General features: G+C 41.4%; 1 protein-coding gene across 9 annotated transcripts in view; it reads right to left on the bottom strand.

Moving 5' to 3' along the window:
• Positions 1-26,814, bottom strand: part of SRPK2 (SRSF protein kinase 2) — a 259,384-nt gene that overhangs the window by 124,772 nt on the left and 107,798 nt on the right. For all 9 annotated transcript variants that reach the window (XM_089685382.1, XM_089685390.1, XM_089685405.1 and 6 more), the window contains one exon: positions 3,869-4,014. In XM_089685382.1, coding sequence (XP_089541508.1) covers positions 3,869-4,014 — 146 coding nt within the window. The remainder of the gene's footprint in view (positions 1-3,868; positions 4,015-26,814) is intronic.

Here is a 26,814-nt window from a genome sequence, read left to right as displayed (position 1 = left end):
CAGCTTTTATGTGAGCGTGCCACTTTTTAAGCATTTGTTAATTAAAGAACCTGGTTGGATGACTTTAATGTGACTTTAAAGTTACTTTAATGTTTTGAGAGATTGTTTCCAATCAAATGCCCAAACACCAAAGTATAAATCAAGGAAGGGTAAGGCTTTCTTCACACCAATATGCAGGTGTTATGACATGTGTTAGTACGTGTGCAACACAATGTTTTTTGGGCATTGAGGCTTGTCAAAAAGTATGTAAAGCCAAATTATATTGCATAAACACATTCGCTTAATTGTCTATGATAACAGTGCTAATTTTGTCACAGCAATCCCTTTTATTAAGAAATACCTGGAGATCCTGCCAGCCCCTCTGTTTTCCATGCTGGTATTGACAGTATGTGTGCTCGTCCATGCTACAAGGCACCATGCTGAAGCAAAGTATGCCTGTAGTTATCTTTGTTATCAGGCCCCCCCCCCACCCCTTATAATTGACATTGAGGAAACCCTTAGGGAACACAGGTTACACAGATAGGAAAAATGCCTTTGCTGCTGTGTCTGTCAACATTGAACCTCCCGCAGTTAGAAGAGGGGCAGAAAGGGAGGCTATGTGGTCACATGATTGGAGAATAAAGCATAACTTCACTAATGCTTTAGGAGGGCCCATTTAAACCAAATGGGCTGCCATAAAGTGACCCTATCATCACAGGGTCACTTCTAAACTAACCCAAAACAGAAAAAAAGAGCACTTATACCACTGTAGAACAAATTCCAGTTGTCATGACGACTAAATGCTTGCTTGCTCTGACAACCAGGTCATTGAAGTTTCTCTTTCCTCTCTCTCCCTGGCTATTTCCTGAAAATGGGTTATTCTTGTATTCCTCCTCTTTTCCATGGTGTACACAGACTTCTTCCTCATATGGCGCAAACATCAGTGGTAATTTTTACAAGTAATGATAGCATACGTTGTCAAACTGGCATCCGTTCCAACACAAAGTGGATGTGCAGGTTTTTGCCTTTTTTTGGCGTGAGGCAAGTTCCGCCCTCAGTTTGTGTGGACCTCGCTGGATGGTTTTATTAGGAGAGGCAGGGGGAGATATGACTTGCGACTGCCTCCAAAACTAACCCGTGAGACGACTTTTTCTGTGACCAGGTAAGCACACCTCCACTTTTATTCCATAGGATCATGCCATCGGTTAATTTACACTTTTTGGTTGTTCAACTTGGCTTTCTACTTGTTTGCTTGCCCTCCCCACAGTCCTGTCACTCTTTCCTGTGAGGTGGACTCTTCCTTTTGATGGTGGAACAACCTCTTGTAGCAGAGTTTGGATTGAGTATCTCTACTTGCTGGTTTTATTAAAATGCTTTTTCAGTACACAGCACAATAATTTTTATTATATTTCCCACTTGAGTGGGGCACATGATATACTGGATTCTAGGTAGATATTTTTAGCACTGTACATAGTTCATTTACCTCTAGATGGATTTGGAAATTAACCCATTTGTTACACCAATATAGGATAGAAAAGGTCCATCCTGAGGAAGTTGAAGACTGCGAAACATGTTGACATGGGCCCCATAGTACCACTGTATTGTTTGGGTATTATGTCACGTGTTATTCACTTGTGGACCACATCCATAGGTTTTGTGTATGCTATGCCAATATCCAATTTCTGAAGGGTTTTAAAATGTGCATCTGTGTGTGCTAGTAGCTGCTGACCCAGTCACACTAGTTCTAAGTGTCTTGTTTGTGAATAGCTACTAAAGTGTGCATGTCTTTGTAGAAATAATCTGAACACAATTTTTTACTACTGGTAATGTATGTGCACAGGGGACACTATGTTTTATGTACATGTGTGTGTGTCAGCAAGGGCACTATGCATGAGTTGCATGCACGTGCATGCAAAGGGGACACTATGCATCAGTTACAAGTATGTGTGTGCATATAGGACACATTTAATATTATAAAGGATTTATATAGTGCCAACAGTTTCAATAGCATTTTACAATATAAGGGAGATGTTATAGTTACAATTCAGTTCAATACAGAAGGATTATAAGGGCCCTGCTCATGGAACTTACAATCTAAAAGGAAGGAGGTAGCAGTACAAAAGGTAATAGTTGTGGCAGATTGGCTAATGGAGATGGTCAAAATACAGTTTTAAAAGGTGGAGGTAGGGTAGGTTTCCCTGAATAGATAAGTTTTCAAGATTGCCTATATGCGGACAGGGTAGGAGATAACTGGGTAGATTAAGGTAGGAGTTCCAAATATGGGACAGGTTCTGGAAAAGTCCAGGAGGCAAGCATAGAAGGTGACGAGGCAGCTAGAGAGAAGGAGATCTTGGGACAAGCGGAGAGGACAATCTGGGCGATGTTGATGTAAGGTTGGTGGAAGCCAGTCCAGGGACTGGCAAAGAGGATCAGTTATTAAGGTGGATAAGTATAGCAGCAGCAGATAGATTGAACTGGGGATAACCTGTGTAGAGGAAGGCCAGTGAGAATGGAGTTGCAGTAGTCAAGGCAAGAGATAACCAGGGAGTGAATTAGTTTTGTTGTGTCGTTCGTTAAGAAGGCGTACATTTTGGAAATGTTTTAAAGATTAAAGCAGAGAGATTTAGCCAGTGACTGGATGTGGGGCTTTGAGGAGATGTCATAGTCTAGGATTACACATAGCACCCTAGCATGTGTGGAGCGAAGAATAGTTTAGCTCAACGGCAAAGTAAGGGAAGAAGGAAATAATATAAACTCACTTTTAGACAGACTGAATTCGAGAAAGTAGTGCGACATCCATACGGATATGTCACTCAGTAAATCAGTGATATGCGGGTAGATCAATGGGGGTGATCTGAGAAGTAGAGACACAGATCTGAATGTCGTCGGTGTCGAGGTTTTATTGCAAGCTGTGGGAGGTTATCAAATGGCCCAAGGAAGTGGTGTACAAAGAAAATAGATGGGGACCAAGGATAGCTTTGGGGTACCCCATCTGGAAGAGGAGGAGATATGGTTGTAAAGAACACTGAAGAAGCAATGATATAGGTAGGAAGAGAACCAGGAAATTAGAGTTTGAGGAGGAGCAGGTGGTTGACTGTATCAAAGGCAGCAGAAAGGTCTAAGTGTGTGAAGTATGGTGTAGTGGCTATTGGTTTTAGCAGTTAGTAAGTCATTAGTGCGTTTTAGTAGGGAAATTTTCATGAAATATTTTGGTTGCAAGCCATATTGAAGGGTGTCAAAAGGGTTATCAGCGTGGTAGCAACTCATATGGTTATGGACAGAGTTCAAGAAGTTTGGAGGCAAATGGCAGCAGAGAGATCAGTCTTAAGTTGTTCAAGCTGGTGGGGTACAGTGAGTATTGCGTAACCAGTGCATGTTTTAGAAGGGAGGGAAGTTTGCGTGTATATGCAGGGAACATTATGCGTTAGTTATGCGTGTGTGAGCAGGGGAAACTATGCATTAGTCATGTGTGTATTCACACAGGGGACACTCTGCATCAGTTATACAACATGTGTGCGCACTGGTGATACTGTGTATCAATACATGAGTGTGTGGGTGCAGGGGACATTACACATTAGCTGTGCGTGTGTGTCTGTATATACAAACACTTTCCAGCATAGAATACATGAAGCAGCTGCACCAACACGAAGGTAAGAGGGGTAATGTGGGTGCATACTTACAATAATAAAAAATGAATAGGAAAACTTTAATTAAGGAAATATCAGTGTTATTCAAATAATGCACAAAAACATATTGTCTATGTAAACAAAAAAAAAAAAAGAAAAAAAGAAGGACATGGAATCTACCAGTGCTACAGAAATCAATAAAGTAAAAATATTGAATAAAGCAAAAAAAAAATAGAAAAATATAGCGGTTTTAGTTTCCTAACCTTTACAGTAGTCAGCAGGGTCTTCTTGTTCCTCATCGTCTGATCCCAAAATCTCCTCCTCGGGCTCTGGAGGAGCTGGCTCAGGTATAGGTGGAGGTGGAGGGGGAGGTGGAGGAGCTGAGGGTGCCTTCTGCTGTGCCTCCGGCCTAGAATATGGAAAGATGCACTTAATTCACAGTAGACATAATATTTTATAATCAGTAAAACTAAAAATTGCAATTTAGGTGGACGGCAGTCATTTTAAAAACCAAAAAGTTATAACTAATATGACAAAAATGCACCTCAACTAAAAAAGATTAAAATTTTCTGTTATAGAGAACATTTAGAAATGTTATTTGTGTTGAAGCCGTAGCCTGAAAAAAATTCGATATTTTAAAATACTCTGTATAATACTTTTTGGTGCGTACAGTACTAGACACAGGTCTTTAATCAGAACAGATGTGTTATATGCTACAAGTGATTGGAAATTGGCAGCCCCTCAAAGCTTTTGGACACTCCTTTATACAACCCCTCCTGCCATGTCAATCTTAAATATGTAGCAGGCGATGAAGGACCAAAAGCACAGAGGGGAGAGTCCCATGTCCTGTACTATACTCCAAGAAAAGAATTTACAGGTATGTAAAAAACCCAGTTTTCTTTCTCGTACAGTACAGGACACAGGTCTTCACTCATAACAGGTAGAACATCCCAAAGCAGTATTTGAGGGAAGGAGAACTAATAAGCAACAAAAAAACTAAAGCCAAAGACATTGAAGAAAAACCCCAAAAGCCCAGGCCAGGCTGAGTTTAAGCTACAGCCTGCAAAACATCGCAGCCAAAACTGGCATCAGTTAAAGCCTGAACATCCACTTGGTAAAACTTAGCAAACATATTCACAGAACACCAGGTAGCAGCACTTCTGTGCAACAGAAGCTTGATGTTGAAACATGCAAGATGTGCAAACAGGACTAGTGGAATGAGCCTTAATCAGGAAAAGAGGTTCCTTATCCATGAGAGAATAGGCTTGAGAAATGATATGGTGAAGGACATTTAGAAGGACATAGGGAGGGCAACACAATATCCAGAAACCATCTTTGGTAAAAAGGAAAGATTCGGACCCAACATCACCTTATCATTCAGTATCACCAAAAAGGGTTCCTTACAGGACAAGGCAGTTGGCTTTGAAACCCTTCTGACAGAGGTAATAGCCACCAGAATAGCCATGCTATGGGTAAGATGGCTTGAAAGGGTGGTTTTTGTAGGACCAAAAGTATCAAGAGGCAGTCCCATGTCATCACTGGCATCTGATAAGGCAGGGAAATAAAGATCAAGTTCAAACAACATACAAAATACATGGGACTGTACCTGCATCCTGCCTAACCTACTAACATATGACCACTAAGCAGGAGCACTACAGTTCAGAGCGGATATCATAAGACGTCCTACCAGTCATGGGACATGCTGCAGAGCATTCTGTTTCCCACTGTGTCAACAGAACACAGCGGATTAAAGATATCTGTACAGGGCCAGCCCCTGCACCATACAATTGCTGTGACCAATCACAGATAACACATGACAATTGTACACAATGTATGACTTTCATTCATAGCCATTTATTGTGTACTATTGCGATGATCTCTGTGACTGGTCACAGTGATTGCATGGTACAGACAGGGCCAATCACAGTGCATTCATACCATATGATAACTGTGACCAATCACGGCTATCACAATAGTACACTATGAATGAATGGATGCCATTCAAAAAATAACTGGTTGTAACCATGACCATCACAGTTATGTGCTATCAGTGAAAACAAAGTAAAAAAAAAATTCTGGTCACTTCCTTAGAGTAGTACAGTGTCACTATGATAACACTGCACTGCTCTGGTCACAGTAAGTATAAAAAAAAAATTACAAAAATTATATATTTAATTATTTTTTTACATACTGTCACCAGTCAGTGTCCTTGGTCACCACCACACCATTCATATGATGATGCTGTACTGCTCTGGTGCCAGTAAGCAAAAAAAGTTTTATTTAATGTCTTCACTTTCAAAAAAAAAAAAAAGTGACAAAAAACTACAACTTCCAAAAACGTATGCCTTGCACTAAATACCATAGACTGTCTACTTTCCAAAAAGAGGTCATTTATGGGGTATTTGTACTGTCCTGGCATTTTAGGGAGTCAAGAAATGAGAGGCAATCCGTACATCAGGACTGATCTATTAAAAAAAATTACACACACACGGGAAAAAAATTATTTGATCACCTGCAGATTTTGTAGGTTTCCCCACTTACAAATAAATGAAGGGTCCATAATTTTTTATCATGTATTGTATTTTGCGTATTTTCAATGATCGAGACAGAATATTAACCAAAAATCATGATACAACTGTGGCTTGGTATCAAGAGATCCCTGAACTTTCCACTTCTTAATAGGCGATTTAACAGTACTGATTGGCATATTCAAGGCATTGGAAATCTTTTCATGTCCTTTTCCATCTTTATAAAGTTCCATTACCTTGTTACGCAGGACTTTTGACAGTTCTTTTCTGATCCCCATGGCTCAGTATCTAGCCTAGTCAGTGCTTCCACATAAGAGCTAACAAACTCATTGACTATTTATACACTAACACTAATTGCAATTTAAAAAGCAACAGATGTGGGACATTAACCTCTAATTGGCATTTTAACCTGTGTGTGTCACCTTGTGTGTCTGTACCAAGGCCAATCATTCCAGGGTATGTAAACTTTTGATCAGGGCCATTTGGATGATTTCTGTTATCATTATGATTTAAAAAGGAGCCAAACAACTATTTGATAATAAATGGCTTCATATGATCATCATCCTTCAATAAAAGAGCATTTTTTGGCATGATCAGTCATATTTTCAATATCAATGCCAAATTTCACAATTTCTACCAGGGTATGCAAACGTTTGAGCACAACTGTATATACACACCCACAATAGTTTGTTTTTGTTAAACTTTTGGTATTTGTTTCATTCATATACAGCCCCCTCCCCTCCCAAAAAAAAAAAAAAAAAACCCAGCGGTGATTAAATACCACCAAAAGAAAGCTCTAACGGTCCAGAAATGTTTAAAAATTTTATTTGGGTAGTGTTGCATGACTAATTGTCAAAGTGTGACGGCGCTGAAAGCTGAAAATTGGCCTGGGCAGCAAGAGGGTGAAAGTGTACGTTTTTGCAGTGGTAACTATGCCCACCTGGGAATACCCAATAGTAATAATTGCTAAAGCAATTGCAGTTAAAATGTTACAAATGTTTTCTCTTCCCATACTTTCTCCACATCCCTCCACTTTACTGGGTGGCTATGGGCAATCAGGTTTACTTTCCCCACCGAGTTTTGGTGGTTGTGTATGATATTCATTTTAATTGATAATGTCATCTTTTTATAAATAGATCTTTATCTTTCAATAATATGTACCAGAAAGCGTATGTTCGAGTCCTGAAAAAGTAGAAATACTGCAAAATGCCTAGAAATTAGATTTAGCATATCTACCTTTCTATGCTCTTGTATTGTATATATCTGTTATTGCAAGTAGAAAGATCCTGTTTCCCTGCAGGAGCTGGGGATGACTTGTTTGAATGTGACTGAATATTATTTAATAAAAGTGTAATGTTTTCACGGCAATTGCTTTGGCAATAATGAGTATTAAGTATTCCCAGGCAGGCATTTTTAAAGTAACATGTAAATTGCGTGTTCTATGAACTAGTATAAATTGGGATGATGCCCCTTAGGGATATACTTGTAATTGATCCTACATACACTACTTTTTCATGGAAATATGAACAACTATCAGCTATGGGTCTCCAAATAGAATTGCCAGGGCATATGACCTTTCAGGGTATTCAAGGCCAATTTTTGATCCAGCCCTGATTGTAGGAAGGCAAGCAAATGACCCATGGAATATCACTGAGGGCGGAAGTTCCTCTGCTTACAATTCCACTCACAATGGTATACTATACACCATATAGCAATTTTTTCCTTGGGATATGCAAGAATCAATTTTGAAATGCCCCTTTCACTCAGGACCTGGACCCTTAATGGCTATGGAGTCAAAGTCAGCATCCATGAAGGAGGATGGTATATGAGACCTTGTGACAGAAAGTCTGGATGGCCTGAAAGAGGCAAGGGTGATTCTGTCAACATGCGCAGACTTTCTGAAAACCAAGCCTTTCCTGGCAAGATTGGAGCCACCAGAATCACCTTTCCACCTTGGTCCTGTGAAGCAGACATGGTAACATCTGAAGCATGGTAACAACTGAAGTGTTGGGGAAAGCATAAATCAGATGAAACTGAGCAGTGGGGAATGTATTAATCAGATCTCACAGAACCCCAAAGCGTATACCACCAGGGCTAGAGGATCCCTTCTTCTGGACACAAACCTGTAGGGAATTAAAGATGGCCTCCTCTCTGTTGAGAGACCTGGATTTCTGGAGGAGACTATCATCTTTTATTTACTAGAAAGAGGCATAATCTTTTTTGATGTGGGCATTTAAAGATTCCCCAAAAAGGCATTCACTTGCAAAAAGGCACTCTTTCCAGTCTTTCCTTACAATCTGGTGCAGCAGACCAACACGTTAGCCAGAGAATCCTCTACATTTGTACAGACAGAGGTACAATACGCAATAATCTATAAAGCGCATCACTCATGCCACCCACAGAATAGCATAAAGTCACTGGAAAGAATTGCAACTGATGTTGGGAGGAAGCACCATCTCTAATAGTGATACTTCTGGGGTCTGGCACATTGTTATGGCAACCACAATTAGCTGAGCAGTCAGTCCAGTTAGGGAAAATGAAGTTTTGGACAAAGCCTCAAAGTGTTTATCCTCAGAATCCCTGAAAATAAGGTAAATCCTCAGCCATAACAATGAGAGATTTTTGAGAGGCAAGAGATATCAGGGTCTGCCTCAGGAACAACCCATTTCTTGTAGAATTCCTTGTCCAAAAGGAATTATTGCACAAAACGCTCAAGAGGAATAAAACCCTTTCCCAGACGTTTCCAATCCTCATACAAAACATCCTTGCATAAAGCATGAACTGGAATGGTATTTGGAGTTTTTTTAGAGCCCATACTGGTCACTTTAGAACCCTCAGGCATTGCAAAGTCTAACTAAAGACATTTTGAAGACCTCCTCACTAAGTACTGAAATGGAAACGGACATCCTCTGCCACAGTGGCTCAGTGCAATTACTAATACTCTTGCTAGAAGAAATCACTAAATCTATCTTCTCCCCTACAGAGATGCATCATTCAACAGGGGACACTAGTAAAAAAATTGAGGATCACACAGTGAAAGGGGTAATATGAGGGAGTGTCTAAAAGCTCTGAGTGCCTTTACCAGTGTCTAATCATTTGAAGGTGCAGCATGTAACCCATCTGTTATGACTTAAGACCTGTGTTTTGTACTATACAAGAAAGACCTTTACCTTTTGTCTGGAACTCCTTCTGCTTCCTGGTATGTGGGGAAGCCTAGGCACTTCTGTACCTACAGCCCCATATATCTGCAGTGTGAATTTAAGGCACTGCTGTCTCTGCATGCTAGTTTCTGGAGACTTGGTGTTATAGTTACCGTGCTGCTTTCTGTTCTCCTTGCTGGAGGCCCTAACATGAGGAAGCAAAGCCCTAACCCTATTAAAAATAAAAAAAAGTCTGCCTTTGCACACACTGTGGAATGGAGCATGGTAAGTCCATAAGATCAATGGCTGTTACAGTACAGGTAACAACAATGACTAGTCCTTTTGCCCTGTGTCTGCCTTTTTTTTATTTTTAAACAGATGTAAACGTTAACTAGAGGACATCTAGTTGGTGAAATCACTGGGGTTGATTTACTAAAACTGGAGAGTTCAAATTTTGGTGCAGCTGTGCATGGTAGTCAACCAGCTCCCAGGTTTTATTGTCAAGCTTAGTTTAACAAGCTGAAGTTAGAAGCTGACTGGCTACCATGCACAACTGCACTGGATTTGGCACTCTCCTGGTTTAGTAAATCAACCCCACTGTGTATTAGGAAAACGGCATGCTTTTTCCCTTGAAAACCCCTTTTCACCTAATTTCTCCTTTTTTTGTTGCCGATTGCCTGCAGCCTTTTTCAAACACTTGCTTCTACAAGCACTTAAGCTTCAGCGTTAGCTCTTGACTGGATTTCTGACACTGCAAAGGCGCCATGCCTGTGCAATGTGCGTTGGCAAAAAACACAAAGCGCAGTTGGGATGGAACCTTATAACAGAAGTGCATAAACATGAACATTCATGGGAGGAGCATTCACTTTTTTTTAAAGAAATCTGCATATTTAAAGTAGTAGTATGGCTAAAGCTTTTTTGGCTACACTTCACCTATAGGTCACAGGAGTGCACTTCGTTCTGCACTCCTGTGACGCATTTTCAGCCTTCAGCGGGCTAAAGTCTGCTGTTGGCAGATGTCACGCAGTCAGTCCAGGCTCAGGAAATATTCCGACATCCAGGATCCACCCAGATGCCAGGACCGGCAGATGGCTCGGCCTCTCAGCGAGCCGATGAGAACCTGAGCCAGCTGCTCCGGCCACCTCCACAGCCCAGCATTCCAGTAACAGCTGCAGGGGCAGAGCAGAGTTAGTCAGTCCCCGGATCTCTGCTTAGTGAACACTGAGAACTGAGCAATCAGCAGTCTTTGATCATTCAGTTCTCAGTCTGAGAGCTGGCAGGGGACATATGATGCATGGATTGATACTGCAACCACCTAGAGGAGTATGACTTTTGTAAATTCCTAAACTTCTCTTAAAAAGACAAAACCATTTTTGAAGTTACATTACCACATTACAGCTTATGTCGCATAATAGCAACACGAAAAAAGAATACCAACTGAAAACAGAGTTAAATTTTACAGGCTTCTACAAACAGGCTATACAGATTTTGTTTCAACACATCAGCTGCACCTTATTTGCATGTCACGTGGTGGCTGTTGACTCTGCTTCATTTACCATTCTTGCTAAGGTTTATTTTTCCTTGTTTATTCAATGCTTTCCTGTGAAGTGACGATGTAAATTATGATTTTTTTTTGGTTCATGTGCCTGTGATGCAACTTTTGCTACACTAATCCCCTGAGCACTGCAGTAAATTGTCCATTATTCATAAAAAGATTCCATAAAAAATTAAAAAGAAGATTGCTATGCTCCGGTTCACTCTTGAATGCAGTGCGGGGAAACCCGCGATCTGTGCACAACTCCTGCACGGTGTTCAAAACGCACTGCCCTTGCCAACTGTGATTCATACTGTGAACCTAGCCTTAAAGCGGAGCTCCACCCAAAAGGGGATGTTCCACTTTAAGCCTTTGTCCCCCACTCACCATTAAGGATCGGCACCTTTGGGGAGTGGGGAAAGAGCAGGTACCCGCTCTCACTTTCGCTTTGATTGCCTAGGTCGATAGGAAGCGGAGGTTGTCCTTCTGGGACACGCGACAGACTATGGGGCCATTCACAAATTGCAGCGCTTCTCACACATGCGAAGTGGGCACCTGGCTGTGAAGCTGCAAGCTGTCACAGCCGGGTGCCAACACTGCAGATGCTGGCACCAGGGAGCAGGGAGAGGAGACAGCCAGTGAAACCAGCGGTGGTGAGGACACCGCTGGACTGAGGAACAGGTAAGTGGCTGTATTTTAAAAGTCAGCAGCTACAATTTTTGTAGCTTCTAACTTTTTTTTTTCCCAGGGGGAACTCCACTTTAAGCACAATTTCCTTAAATTATAGGAGCTTATTATATCTTAAATAAATACGTTCATCATGACAAAGAACACCCGTGCTTTAAATACACACCATTGTCCTCATCAATTCACCTTGCATTAACCTACACCTTTGACAGACACTGATCTTAAAAAGGAGGAACTGTAAGCCTTTTAATGCTTTCTAGATTTAAAAGTGAAATACATCAGCTTCATGCAACTCATATGAATGTTAATGCAGTTGTTACTATGTATAGCTTGCACTATAAATGTGAAAGGGGGTTGTCACATTTTCTCTCTACATATTCAGACTCCACTTCCAGGTTCTGCATTGCAAGTCAAAAAAGGAGGGTTGTGAAAAGAGATTCACAGAAAAGCGGCTACATAATGAACAGAACGTGACACTAAGGGAATAATTTCCAAAATTTTGCTTTATTACACACAAATGAATATGACATATGGGCATTTGCCCTGGTTTACCATCACCTCAGTATGAGACAATACACACAGACCTAGGTCTGTGTGTATTGTCTCATACTGAGGTGATGGTAAACCAGGGCAAATGCCCATATGTCATATTCATTTGTGTGTAATAAAGCAAAATTTTGGAAATTATTCCCTTAGTGTCACGTTCTGTTCATTATGTAGCCGCTTTTCTGTGAATCTCTTTTCACAACCCTCCTTTTTTGTATGCCTCTTTTGGCTACTGAATGGAGACCATACATTGGGTGACACGTTAATGTATTTAATAACCTCTTTAATAACTTTCTTAGTATATCTGCATTGCAAGTCCCCTCACTACAAGTCTACCAGACATGGTTTGTCTGACTGGAAACAATGTGCAGTTTCTACTAATGGTAAACTGTCACAATGCTCTTAGGTGACCAAAACCAATCATCATTTGTCTACTGACATGAGGGAGGTCAGGAGTAGAATTCTATTCATGGCAAAATTAAGTTGTTGGTATGAGAACTCTACTGTGAACTTTAGTTTCCTTTTATTACACTGCAATTTCTTGTATGGAATTTGTCTTCCGATTTTCTCATAGTGTGTACCCACTTAACCTTCCCCTCAGATTGAAAATGCTACTGCCCAAAAGGTGTCTCCATTGCTCCTTCATTGTTTAGCCTTTCTACGACAGGAAGTGTTACCAGATCTCTAGGTGAAAATGGAGAAGAAAAAAGAAAACTAATTCAGCCATCACATTTAAAGCCGAGTTAAATAAAAAAAGAAAAACTGACAGGTGTATTTTTTATGACAGAAGAGACCCAACTACCAACTGGTCTCTTCTCTCATAAAATGTTTTCCTTGCCTGTCAGTGTTGCTTGTGTTGTGGATGCACAGCTCAAGTGTATATTTACAGCAAGACTCTGCGTTGTGGTGATGTCATCACAGCCTGGCTAACGAAGCAGAAAGAACCCTGAGAGAAGATGGCAGTGCCAATGACCAATGAGAGCACTGATAACAGTGCTGGAGAGGGTCACTAGTTAGGCAACCTAGGAAAAAAGCAGCTGCACTCGCCACCTTGTGAAAGGTTTGGTGAATAAGAGGATACCTTTTTTTTAAAGCCACATACTATACTTGAGAAGAGGATGCTCAAACAATTTGATAAGGCTTGGCAGGCTTGGTTGTCTGCTTTATCTGCCAATACCTACCATGGGGCCATGGAACACCTACTTGCACTGTTTTAAAGGATGCAGAGTTTATGTGCTGCTTACCAGTCTTATCTGTCTGCACAGGTTAAATGATATTTTTGAGGAGTTTGATAAACCTACTATGCCTTCTGCCTGAGATGTTTATCCACTTAGCCTAATGCTTTGACGTTTTTGGGGATGGGGTACCAAACAACTAGTCATATGTGGGCTCTGGGATTCCATCTCTGCAATGTTTACCTTTTGAAGGGACCAGCTTGGGAATGGGGGTTTAAATGACAGGTTCCAACTTTATGTTTCAACTTGTGGGCCGTGGCACCTTCATTACAGTGGTTAGCATGTCATTTATTTTGTATGCACCCTTTTGCTATCTTGTTTTAATTTGTGCACAAACTTAAATAAAAAGAAATTTACAATAAAAAAACAAGCAATAAATCCTGATTTCTCTTTCCATAGCTACAGAAATAACGGTGTCAATACCACAATGAAACGCCCAGGGCTCAGTGTAAATTTTTACGGTCTTGGCTTTTGGTTATTTTATCTATGATCAGTGAAAACAAGCCCTCCCAAGCTATTTAAATGATCCAGCTTCTAGTTTCAGATTGCCACAAAATACTACATTGCCAAGTGTACCTTTGGTATTTGAGAGCCTCATAGATCCCTTGTGAAAACTAGGCTTCATCATTTGCATAATCAGCACTATCAACCTGAATGTATTTCAATTCAGAATTTATACAAGCCGACCTAATCTAACCACCTTACTTCACCAAAATATGCTTTGGACCAACCAATATTCTTTTCAAAGTGCTGCTATAGAAACAATACTGCAGTCAATCATGAAAACTTACAACACATAAAGCATTAGAACAAATAGTAAGTATTTAAACCCTTTTGTTGCCACAGCAAAACTGTTACTACAGCTGTACACCTCTGACCATTGGTCTTTTCTTTTTCTGGTTTGGATAAAGTGGGCTGGGTTAGATCCAATGTCAGAATTTACTACTGTCTCTCCAAGCCTGCCATCACATATTCAATCCCACCAATCACCTCTTTAAACAAAAATAAACAAATGCAACAGTACAGCTACTCTTCCACAAAGTGTGCTGGCTCTGCACAAATAAAAAATGATTGAATCTGCATTGTCAGATTAAAAGGCTCTCAATGGTTAATAGTAGGAAAACATAAATGAATATAAAGCTGCATTTCCTGCAATGACCCCAAAATGTGGTGATAGAGTCGCAGCTTCTTCTGCATGCACAACAACACCAACTAGAATCCACTGAAAATTACAAGTCAGAGTTACAGAGACCAAATGTGTTAACGTAGGGGAATAAAATTTAAATGCAGCCCCCCCTTTATCAACTTTCAAAACAGGCACACACAAATCAAAATTTAAATTGCAGCTTTAAAATAGACATGTAGTGTGCAGACTACCTGCTGAGTCGATTAGCTTTTAATGAAGAAATTGCTGTCCTGCACCTGTTTAGCACACATGTTTTGCGGTCATCTGGTGGTCTGGGAACATCCACTTTGTGACCTCTGATACAGTTTTCCCACAGCTCTCAATCAGATTCAAACCTCTCCTTAAAGTAGCACTAGGCAAAACTTTTTTTTTTCCTTTTGGGTTAAGCAAAGGAGAGTTGTAACCCATCTGTGTCCCATTGCAGAGATTTCCCTTCACTTCCTGTCCCATAGCCCAGGCCTTGAAATTTGCACTCGCCTGCTTGCATTGGCAAGTGGAAATTATGGTGGGGGCGAGTGTGCCCCCAGGGCCGTCTTGCTGAGCAGGCTCTGTGCTCAGGCCGGCTCTCTCACTCGCACTGGAAGCCATCAGACTGCTCAATAGCTGAGCGCAGTGAAAGCAAAGGAAGGAGTGTGTGCTGTGCTCTCTGCCTCCCCCTAGAGTGCAGTACCCGGAACTGTGTGTGAAGGTAAGGAAGTACTGCAACTTTTTATAGGGCTGTAGGTGTATGTATCTGTTTGTGTATGTTTCTGTCTGTGTGTGCATGTACATGTGTCTGTGTGTATGTTTTGTCTGTGTGTATGTATGTACATGTGTCTGTGTGTATGTTTCTGTCTGTGTGTATGTATGTACATGTGTCTGTGTGTATGTTTCTATCTGTGTGTATGTATGTACATGTGTCTGTGTGTATGTGTCTGTATGTGTGCATGTGTGTGTGTGTATGTACATGTGTGTGTCTGTGTGTAGGTACATGTGTCTTTGTGTATCTATGTGTATGTACATGTGTGTATATGTACATGTGTGTGTATGTATCTGTATGTGTGTGTCTGAGTGTATGTACATGTGCCTGTGTGTATATGTGTGAATGTACGTGTACCTGTGGTGTGTATGTACATGTGTGTCTCTGTGCATGTGTGTACATGTTTCTGTGTGTGTGTTGTGTGTGTGTGTGTGTGTGTATACACACGTGTCTATGTGTAAACATACATATATGGCTGGTTTGGTCAGGTTCAGGATGATGTGATTATTATGGGTATTGGAGTATGGGGCATTTGAGGTACTGCTCGGTTGGAGAGAAGATAGGATATGCTTGGTAGAGTTATGGTTTTGTGAGTGATAGATTATAGGGGGATATGGTTGTATGCAGTGCATGGTCTAAGTATGATGGAGTGTTTAGGGGGACATTGGAGGCCCCAATGTAACATGAGGGGACTCTGGGGACCCTGATGTAATGTGGGGGGACTCTGGGGACCCTGATGTAATGTGGGGGGACTCTGGGGACCCTGATGTACCGTGGGTAACATGTAACAGTGTCATTTCATGAGATAATTTACAAGGGCGTTTTTAGGAACGAGGCACGGTAAGGGTTGGGTGGGGCAACTGGAGGCGAGTAACTCTTAAGGCCTGGCTAGCAGTTCAGGACTTGAAATTTTGAGCCCTGCCATAGCCAAACGGGAAGTGAGAGAAACTCCCTGAAAATCAAAAGGAATTCCTTGGGGACACCCAGTTCACCAAAACTAGTGTCCACATTGGAAAATTTGCCCTCTATTACTTTTCTGGGGACAATCTAAAATTTGGGATTTTCTATTACTTTCACTTTCAATGATAATGGTAAGCAGGACAAATAGAGAGGGTGAATCTCCTTAACTGGGGCACATAGAGAAATAAAAACCTGACTGGTTGTCTAATCCCTGTCCACTCTATAAATAAAGGCAATTTTTTTTTTCTTTTTGGATACTTTGTGTTTTTTTAATGTGAGTTGTGCTGTAGGGATCAGAGGGATAGAAATTACAAAGCATAGGCTTCGAAATTACAGAAAAAAAATTTGATTCATGTAAACATTTAATGTAGTGAACTTTTTAGCAGTTATTATTATTATTATTATTATACAGTATTTATAAAGCGCCAATAGTTCACTCAGCGCTGTACATTACAAAGGGGGACAGAACATGTGACAGAACAATACCAATACAATGCAAAACATGGGGGGATTGAGGGCCCTGCTCTTTCGAGCAGTTGCTGGGTTTACTGGATAGCATTAACTGCTTACCAAGGGCTTTCACTTGTTGCCTGGAGTTGTAATTTAAATTACCTAATTTATTAAAACTGGGCTAAATAGGCGTTAGTTTTTAAAGTTAAATCTAGCATACCAGCTCCAAAAAACACAAAAAAAAAAACAAAAAAAAAAAACACAACAACACACACGCACATATACACCATGCAACTAGCAGACACCACAGTTGTCAGATTGCCAGTCTGTGCCTGAGAGCCAACATCAGTGAACTATGGAGAAATGCCAATACAGTGCAATATGTCTTTTTTCCAAGATTATTGTTTGCATTGGGCAAGCCAATATGTAATGACAGATGATGACATACATTAAAGCAATTAACAAGAAAGTTTGCATTAAAAAATAATAAAAAAGAAAATTCTACCTACCATCCCATGTGCTTAGGTATTTTATGAAAAATGCCAATGTAATACAAATTCTAGTTTCAAGTATTACTTCATATGATATTTCATGTCATATCATGAATAAGCTGCTACAAGCACTATGCTTTACATGCAAAGTGGGGTGTCTAGAAAAAAAAAATCCTATCCTTCAGCAATCCTGGGCTAATGCCAAACCGCTCTCATAAAACTCAGGTGGTTTGAAATATGTACACATAAAAGCCTTCTGAAAATTCACTTCTACCAAAATGAGCAAGTTCACAGCTAATAATACAATTACACAGAAATCAGCCCATATAGGTGAGCAGAACATAGAGCTGGCACGACAGCAGTTTTGGTATCTCTAGCAACAGGCACAACCAATCACAGCTATCCAATGTATGATGTGTCTTTAGAATAATAAGCTTTAAAGAAGAAGTATAGTAAAAACAATTCTAGCATTACAAACACGTTGAAACATCTATAACATATAAACTGCAACTGAATGCCAAGAGATTTGCAATCTTATAGGGAACATTGAGAAATGTTATACAGCAATGCAATGCCTGGTATGTGAGGGTTATACCTGCAACCTCAAATATACTAATATACCTGTATATTTGCATTGTGACTAGAGAGTGTGTTAGGATCATAGTTCAAACCCACCTGAGCAAGCCCACCTGTACTGGGCCAATCATCTACAGTCAGAGCTTTCCCAAGTACACGTATACAAAAGGTGTGTATATTTGGACAGTATGAACGGCGAGGTGATCGATGGACGCTATGTGTCACCTCGCATTCGGGCATACTTGGGAGTTTAAGGTTAAATCCACTCCGGGTTTTCTGGGCCACTATGTCAGAGGTGGTTCCAGACCTGATTTTGTGGTCCACGGATGACCACCAACAGCTGCTATAATTAAGGCAGGGCTGGACCAAAGAGTTGCTCGTGGCCTGGGACTCAGAGAGCTGTGCATGAAAGTGATTGTTATACAAACAAGAGAAAAGGTTTGCTTATGGTTTTGTAGGTGACAGGGGGAAGCCCTTCAGCAGTGAGAGAGGAAAAGTTCTATGTTCAGTTATTGCCTGGATGGCAAGGGTTTATTTTGATGTTTTGTTTGTTTTGATATTTTGCAAACCTTTTAAATAAAACTGACAGCCAGTCAGATTTTTAAGAGAGCCTGCTGTGAGGTCTACCTTTTTCCCAGGGAAGGAGATCCTCCACCTGAGCTACCCCCACATATGGTGGATTTGGCAGGCAACTTCCTGAGCAAGTGGGAAGATGGAGGAAGTAATGCATGCATCAGTGGCATTATAATACTGACAAGCCACCCCGCTCCCAGATGTTTGACTTGATACATCTCACCAGGAAGTGGCTCCAGCCAGAGGTATTGTCAACCCCTCAGGTTGTGGAGTGTGTGGTCATGGATCGGTATCTACGTGCGCTCCCTGCCACTTTGAGGAAGTGGGTCGGCCATGGAGACCCTAAGTCTGCAAACGAGCTGGTGGACCTAGTGGAGAGATATACAGCCGCTGAGGACTTGTTGCATTCATGTGGGCCATACCCCAATGTCGCTAGGGGTGGAAAACTATCCGGAGGATCCGGTAAGACTATTTCAGGAGTCAAGGGCTCAGGGAAAAATGACAAGACTATTGTTTCAGACAATGAGACTGTGGGCTCAGGACCTAGAGACTGGCCAAATAGGTCAGGAAGGTCCCTGAAGCTGTTTAGAGGTCTGGGTATAGAACATATAAAATGTTGTCATGCGTTAGGTCATATTGCTGCAAACTGTCCTATAAATGATGAACCTATGCAATGTGAAAATGCTTATTTAGGGAAACGCATGTCTTTTTGCACAGGTGGTATGTACAGCAGCATGTCAGAAACGCATCGAAAAGCAAATGTGTGTGATTGCGATTAAAAGCCAGTAACTGCTCTGCTAGACTCTCTGGTAGTGTTGTGACCTTAGTCAAAAGTGATTTGGTAAACCCTGCAAGGTTGCACCCTAACACTATTGGGGTTATTTGTATTCATGGTGATACACGTAATTACCAGACTGCTATGGTTGAGATTCATACTCCCTGGGGCCCATTCAGTGGGAGTGGTGCCCTCCCTGCTTCATGAAGCCATAGTGGGGAGAGATTTTCCCCATTTCTGGAGGTTATGGGACAAGAAGAGGAGTCAGGAGGACCGAGCTCCCCCTGCTGGGGAAACACCTGAAACTCCTGACCCCTTTGACTGCAAAGTGGAAGTGGAAACTGTTGGTGTGTCCGAGGAAGGCGTAGATCTTTTCCCTTTCTCTGTAATGGCTAGGGAGCAGGAGGAGTTGGATCCCAACCCACACATTGAGGATACTGAACAAGAGATTATCTCTGGCTCTAATGTGAGTGGACAGAATGTGGTGCCTGAGCTAGAGGTCAGAAAGGAGGATATTTGTACGGAACAGCTGAAAGATTCCACACTTAATAGAGCCCGAGAAAACTTTAAAATGATTGATGGGGAACCAGTTGAAAATGATGTAGGGGTGTCTTTTCCCTACATGGCTCTTAAAAATAACTTGCTGTATCAAGTGGTAAAGCAAGGGGAGGAGGTGGTAGAACAGTTAGTGGTCCCCAAACCCTTTCGCCGGATGGTACTAGATTTAGCCCATGGGCATATAATGGGTGCAATGGGTATAATGGGGAGAAAACTAAGGAGAGAATAACCAAGAGATGCTTTTGGCCAGCCGTACATGCAGATGTCAAAGTGTATTGTGATTCGTGCCCAGAATGTCAATATTCTGCACCTTCTCCCCATTTTCGCAGTCCACTGGTACTTTTACCCATAATTGAAGTACCTTTTGAAAAAGTGGGCATGGATCTAGTGGGTCCAGTAGTAAAGTCTGCCCGGGGCCATCAGCACATACTGGTGATACTTGACTATGCCACCCGATATCCAGAAGCCATTCCCTTGCGTAATACCTCTGCTAAGACTATCGCCAAGAGCTTGTCCGGGTATTTAGTCGTGTAGGTATTTCAAAAGAAATACTAACGGATCAGGGCACGCCATTTATGTCCAGAGTCATGAAAGAATTATGCAAGCTGTTCAAAATCTCCCATCTCCGTACCTCGGTCTATCACCCCCAAACCGACAGGCTTGTGGAGAGATTTAACAAGACTCTTAAGAATGTTAAAAAAGGTGGTGGACAAGGATGGGAGAAATTGGGATTTTTTTGTTGCCGTACCTCATGTTTGCTATACGAGAAGTACCTCAGGCGTCTACAGGGTACTCGCTTTTTGAACTACTGTATGGTAGACATCCCAGGGGGTTGCTAGATGTCGCAAAAGAAACCTGGGAGGGAGAGACCATGCCCTATAGAAGCATCTAGCATATTTCACAGATGCAGGATAGAATCGCAGCTGTTATGCCACTTGTACGGGAGCACATGGAGCAAGCCCAGGAAGCCTAGAAAAGGGTTTATAACCGGGGTGCCAGGATCCGTACCTTCAACCCTGGGGATAGAGTGCTAGTACTAGTTCCCACCATGGAAAGTAAATTCCTTGCAAGGCCCCTTTGAAATTAGGGAGAAAGTAGGTGACGTAAACTATAAAGTTTACCAGCCAGGGAAAAGGAAACCCAAGCAAATATATCACGTGAATCTCTTAAAACCTTGGAAGGACAGAGAAAGTTTGTTGGCCGTACCAAGCCCTCAAAAGGACGTGGTCCCCGTGCTCCCTCAGGTACCTATAACTGAAACCTTGTCAGTAGCCCAGCAGAATAATGTTAAGGAGTTTGTGAGGAAGAATGGAGATTTCTTCTCTCACCTACCTGGACTGACTACAGTAGAACAGCATGACATAGTTACCCAGCCGAGTGTCCGTGTAAATATAAAGCCCTATAGAGTACCCGAGGCCAGGCGGGAAGCAGTTGCAAAGGAAATAAAGGACATGTTAGAGTTGGGAGTGATTGAGGAATTGCACAGTGAGTGGTCAAGTCCCATAGTGTTAGTCCCAAAGCCAGATGGAACAATTCGGTTTTGTAATGATTTCAGGAAATTGAACAGTGTGTCTAAATTCGATGCGTACCTGATGCCTCGGGTGGATGAGCTCATTGACAGGTTGGGAAGGGCTCGTTACATAACTACCTTAGATTTGACGAAAGGCTATTGGCAGATTCCCCTAACGGAATCTGCAAAAGAAAAGACTGCATTCTCTACCCCTGAGGGGTCCTTCCAATATAAGCGGATGCTGTTTGGTTTGCATGGTGCTCCTGCCTCATTCCAAAGAATTATGTACAGAACGTTAAGACCACATCGCCAATACGCAGCTGCCTATTTGGACGATGTCGTCATCCACAGTCCAGACTGGGAGTCTCATTTGTCCCACTTGCAATCAGTAAATTCGCTGAGGAAAGCAGGTCTTACTGCCAACCCAAAAAAAATGCGCCATAGGCTTGGAGGAGGCCAAATATCTTGGCTACATTATTGGTCGAGGTCTTATTAGGCCTCAGATCAATAAAATTGAGGCGATTCAAAAGTGGCCCCAACCTGTAAATAAAAAAGTCTGGGCATTTCTTGGGATCACAGGATACTACAGGCGGTTTATACCCAATTTTGCCACCATTGCAGCCCCACTGACAGACCTGACAAAAGGTAGGGGGTCGGTCATGATTGAGTGGAATCCTGAGGCAAAGACAGCGTTTCAAAGGTTGAAACAAGCGCTTTGTGCCCAACCTGTGCTTGTGACCCCTGATTTCACAACAGACTTTGTGGTACAGACTGATGCCTCTGATGTGGGACTTGGTGCTGTACTGTCCCAAATCAGAGAAGGAGAGGAGCACCCTGTGGCCTTCCTGAGTAGGAAGCTTAACAAACATGAGAGAAATTATGCAATTGTTGAGAAGAAATGTTTGGCCATCAAATGGGCCTTGGAGGCCCTGAAATATTACCTGTTGGGAAGATCGTTCAAATTGGTTACTGATCATGCCCCGCTCAAGTGGATGTGTGATAACAAGGAGAAAAATAGCGAATGACAAGGTGGTTTCTTGCGCTACAAGTGTTTAAATTTACAGTGGAGCACAGAGCGGGGAAACTGCAGAGTAATGTAGATGCCCTTTCCCGTATCCATTGCATGGTTGGGACAGTTGCTCAGCCGCAGTGGCTTGAGTAGAGGGGGGGATATGTGACAGTATGAACGGCGAGGTGATTGATGGATGCTATGTGTCACCTCGCATTCGGTCATACTTGGGAGTTTAAGGTGAAATCCACGGGTATTCTGGGCCACTATGGCAGAGGTGGTTCCGGACTTGATTTTGTGGTCCACGGATGACCACCAACAGCTGCTATAAATAAGGCAGGGTTGGAGCAAAGAGTCGCTTGTGACCTGGGACTCAGAGAGCTGTGCATGAAAGTGATTGTTATACAAACAAGAGAAAAGTTTTGCTTATGGTTTTGGTTGGTGACAGGGGGAAGCCCTTCACCAGTGAGAGAGGAAAAGTTCTATGTTCAGTTACTGCCTGGATGGCAAGGGTTTATTTTGATGTTTTGTTTGTTTTGATATTTTGCAAACCTTTTAAATAAAACTGACAACCAGTCAGATTTTTAAGAGAGCCTGCTGTGCTGTCTACCTTTTTCCCAGGAAGGAGATCCCCTCACCTGAGCTACCCCCACAATAAAAAAAAAAATATAAATAAATATACAGTCAGGTCCATAAATATTGGGACATCGACACAATTCTAACATTTTTGGCTCTATACACCACCACAATGGATTTGAAATGAAACTAACAAGATGTGCTTTAACTGCAGACTGTCAGCTTTAATTTGAGGGTATTTATAAATCCAAATCAGGTGAACGGTGTAGGAATTACAACAGTTTGCATATGTGCCTCCCACTTGTTAAGGGACCAAAAGTAATGGGACAATTGGCTTCTCAGCTGTTCCATGGCCAGGTGTGTGTTATTCCCTCATTATTCCAATTACAATGAGCAGATAAAAGGTCCAGAGTTCATTTCAAGTGTGCTATTTGCATTTGGAATCTGTTGCTGTCAACTCTCAAGATGAGATCCAAAGAGCTGTCACTATCAGTGAAGCAAGCCATCATCAGGCTGAAAAAAATAAAACAAACCCATCAGAGAGATAGCAAAAACATTAGGCGTGGCCCAAACAACTGTTTGGAACATTCTTAAAAAGAAGGAACGCACCGGTGAGCTCAGCAACACCAAAAGACCCGGAAGACCACGGAAAACAACTGTGGTGGATGACTGAAGAATTCTTTCCCTGGTGAAGAAAACACCCTTCACAACAGTTGGCCAGATCAAGAACACTCTCCAGGAGGTAGGTGTATGTGTGTCAAAGTCAACAATCAAGAGAAGACTTCACCAGAGTGAATACAGAGGGTTCACCACAAGATGTAAACCATTGGTGAGCCTCAAAAACAGGAAGGCCAGATTAGAGTTTGCCAAACGACATCTAAAAAAGCCTTCACAGTTCTGGAACAACATCCTATGGACAGATGAGACCAAGATCAACTTGTACCAGAGTGATGGAAAGAGAAGAGTATGGAGAAGGAAAGGAACTACTCATGATTCTAAGCATACCACCTCATCAGTGAAGCATGGTGGTGGTAGTGTCATGGCGTGGGCATGTATGGCTGCGAATGGAACTGGTTCTCTTGTATTTATTGATGATGTGACTGCTGACAAAAGCAGAAGGATGAATTCTGAAGTGTTTCGGGAAATATCTGCTCATATTCAGCCAAATGCTTCACAACTCATTGGACGCCGCTTCGCAGTGCAGATGGACAATGACCCAAAGCATACTGCAAAAGCAACCAAAGAGTTTAAGGGAAAGAAGTGGAATGTTATGCAATGGCCAAGTCAATCACCTGACCTGAATCCGATTGAGCATGCATTTCACTTGCTGAAGACAAAACTGAAGGGAAAATGCCCCAAGAACAAGCAGGAACTGAAGACCGTTGCAGTAGAGACCTGGCAGAGCATCACCAGGGATGAAGCCCAGCGTCTAGTGATGTCTATGCGTTCCAGACTTCAGGCTGTAATTGGCTGCAAAGGATTTGCAACCAAGTATTAAAAAGTGAAAGTTTGATTTATGATGATTATTCTGTCCCATTACTTTTGGTCCCTTAACAAGTGGGAGGCACATATGCAAACTGTTGTAATTCCTACACCGTTCACCTGATTTGGATGTAAATACCCTCAAATTAAAGCTGACAGTCTGCAGTTAAAGCACATCTTGCTCATTTCATTTAAAATCCATTGTGGTGGTGTATAGAGCCAAAAATGTTAGAATTGTGTGGATGTCCCAATATTTATGGACCTGACTGTGTGTATGTGTATATATGTATATATATATATATATATATATATATATATATATATATATATATGTATATGTGTGTATGTGTGTATGTGTGTGTGTATGTATGTATGTATGTATGTGTATATATATATATATATATATATATATATATATATATATATATATATATATATACAGGCAAGGTGTTTTGGAGGTGCGATTCACGAATGGTACTGTAGTGCACATGTAACATGTAAACCCATGAATTAATGCGCACATTATTACTATGTAGTGTTGTCAATGGGCCTTTACAGTACATGTTACCACTTCCTTTACAACTCAAAAAGAACAGATTTACAAAGAGGAACTTGTGTTTTGTTTTATTACTCCCCTTACACCTTTTATTCCACAAAAAAAAAAAATTCATGCTCAGCAAATCCAGCAGTGTTCTGTAGTCATTCAGCGCTATGCTGATGCCATCTTCTTTTCTTATGTCATCCGGAGCTGGCTATCTCTTCCTGGTTCTTGCAGCCAACCTGCTAATGACGTATCATTGTACATCATCAGAAGGCCGGATAAAGTAATCCTTTTTGATCAATGCATGTTGACATGCTGTATTTATGAAAACTAGCACAATTAAAATCAATGGCAAACCTTTTTGCATACAGTAACATATGCTAAAATGTGTGTATTATAATGCATAGGGGAGAATGGGCCCCAAAAACCTCAGTGTGTCCAGTTCCCAGCTATTGCATTGATTACCAATGTTGAATTGGGCTGCATATCATTTTTGCATTTGCTGCATCGTGGCTGTAAGGGTTAAAACACTCAAGTTAGGTCTTTCTGACAAACATCACATTTAAAAGCAAAAGCACAGCTTTTCTTATAGCTTATTGATTCATTTTATGTGTTTTGCCTTTGTATTAAGTGAAGATGCTTATTGCAGACTTGCATAATGTTATGGTCCATAAAGATCCTTGTATTGTTAGTTTAGTAAAGATATAGAGCAGAAGCCTAGGACAATCCATTTAAAAAAGGTACACTCCCAACTGAAACACCATGAGCTGAACACAAGGAGCATAGCCTACCTGCTTAGTAGCACAGTTCACCCAGGAATCACTTTACTATACCAGGTCACCATACTTTTTTTTTTTTTTTTTTTTGTCAGTAAACTGGTGATCATGGAGTATATCAATGAATGGTGCGGAAGTTCCTCTCTGTCTGTAATAAAATAATAGAAGATATTTCCACTAGCCACATATCGGAATCAAACTTGCCTACAAAAGTCTGAATATGATTGATAAAGCAGAATAATAAGCACCATATAAGTTTCTACCACCTCTGGTACTACCAGGAGAGTTGGAGGCTTTTGCTCCTGACAACCAAAGCGGTCACCAATTCCAGTGAGGGCTGTCACTGGTTCTGCTCCAGCACTGCACTTTTTTTTTTTTTTTTTTAAATCCTAGGGGGCATCCCTGGTCAATGGTGGCTTTAGGACTGGAATGGAGAACCAGTTTTGACTGTCAGAAGCAAAAACCCTCCAAGACTTCTGGAATTGTCAGAGGTCACAGATAATAGAAGGGTTTAATGCATGAAAATGGGAGGACAAAAAAACGGAAAAACTGCTTTATTAACTTTCAACCGAACCTATAGTAACAGGGTATGTTATGTACAAAGGGGTGACAGTGTCACCATAAAGATTAAGGTCACATTTATACAAAAAATTAATGCACTTTTTTTGCAGAAAAAAAAAGTGTATTTATTATTTTTTGTTGCAGGAGCCTCTAAAGCATTGTACCAGCAATCAGCAGATTGCTGGTGACATGCAGATCTTCTGCAGACCTGTCAGTATATCTGCTGCCCATATGTGATGTACGGGCAAGCAGATATACTGACAGGAAGAATCAATGAACTACCACAACGGTCCACAGTGCCATGGTAGCTCATTGAGAACCACAAGCCGGCAGACGCTAAGGGTGTCAGGACTTGAAGTTTCTCATTCACAGAATACAGTCAATGAGTGGCACAGCCAGGCAGGCGGTTTTTTCTTTTCTTTAATCTGACAGCTAGCGAGGGGAAAGAAAATCCCTCATTAGCTGTCAAAGCGGGGGCTAGTGCATTCATAACACGTTACACCCTAAATATGGGTGTAACATGTTATGAAAGGTGAACTTATCCTTTAAACTTTCCTTATAAACCAAAGGTCTGCGATTATCACCCAACTAATAACAGTTTAAGAAGGTCTGCAGTTTAGGAACACTAGAAAGGGTTTTTTCTACATTACTGTTCCATTACTTATAGAAAGCACTGTGCATCCCCATGTGTTAAGGTGATCATGCACTAGAACATTAGGATTTTACAATCTCCTTGACATCATCATTGAACCATGTACTGCAAGGGTCTGCCGGAT

Source organism: Staurois parvus, unplaced genomic scaffold (assembly GCF_062004578.1).
Source record: "Staurois parvus isolate SC_StPar_1 unplaced genomic scaffold, SC_StPar_1.0 ptg000019l, whole genome shotgun sequence".
Taxonomy (NCBI): Eukaryota; Metazoa; Chordata; class Amphibia; order Anura; family Ranidae; genus Staurois; species Staurois parvus.
Note: the sequence above shows the minus strand (reverse complement) of the source record. Positions and strands in the feature narration are given on the sequence as shown.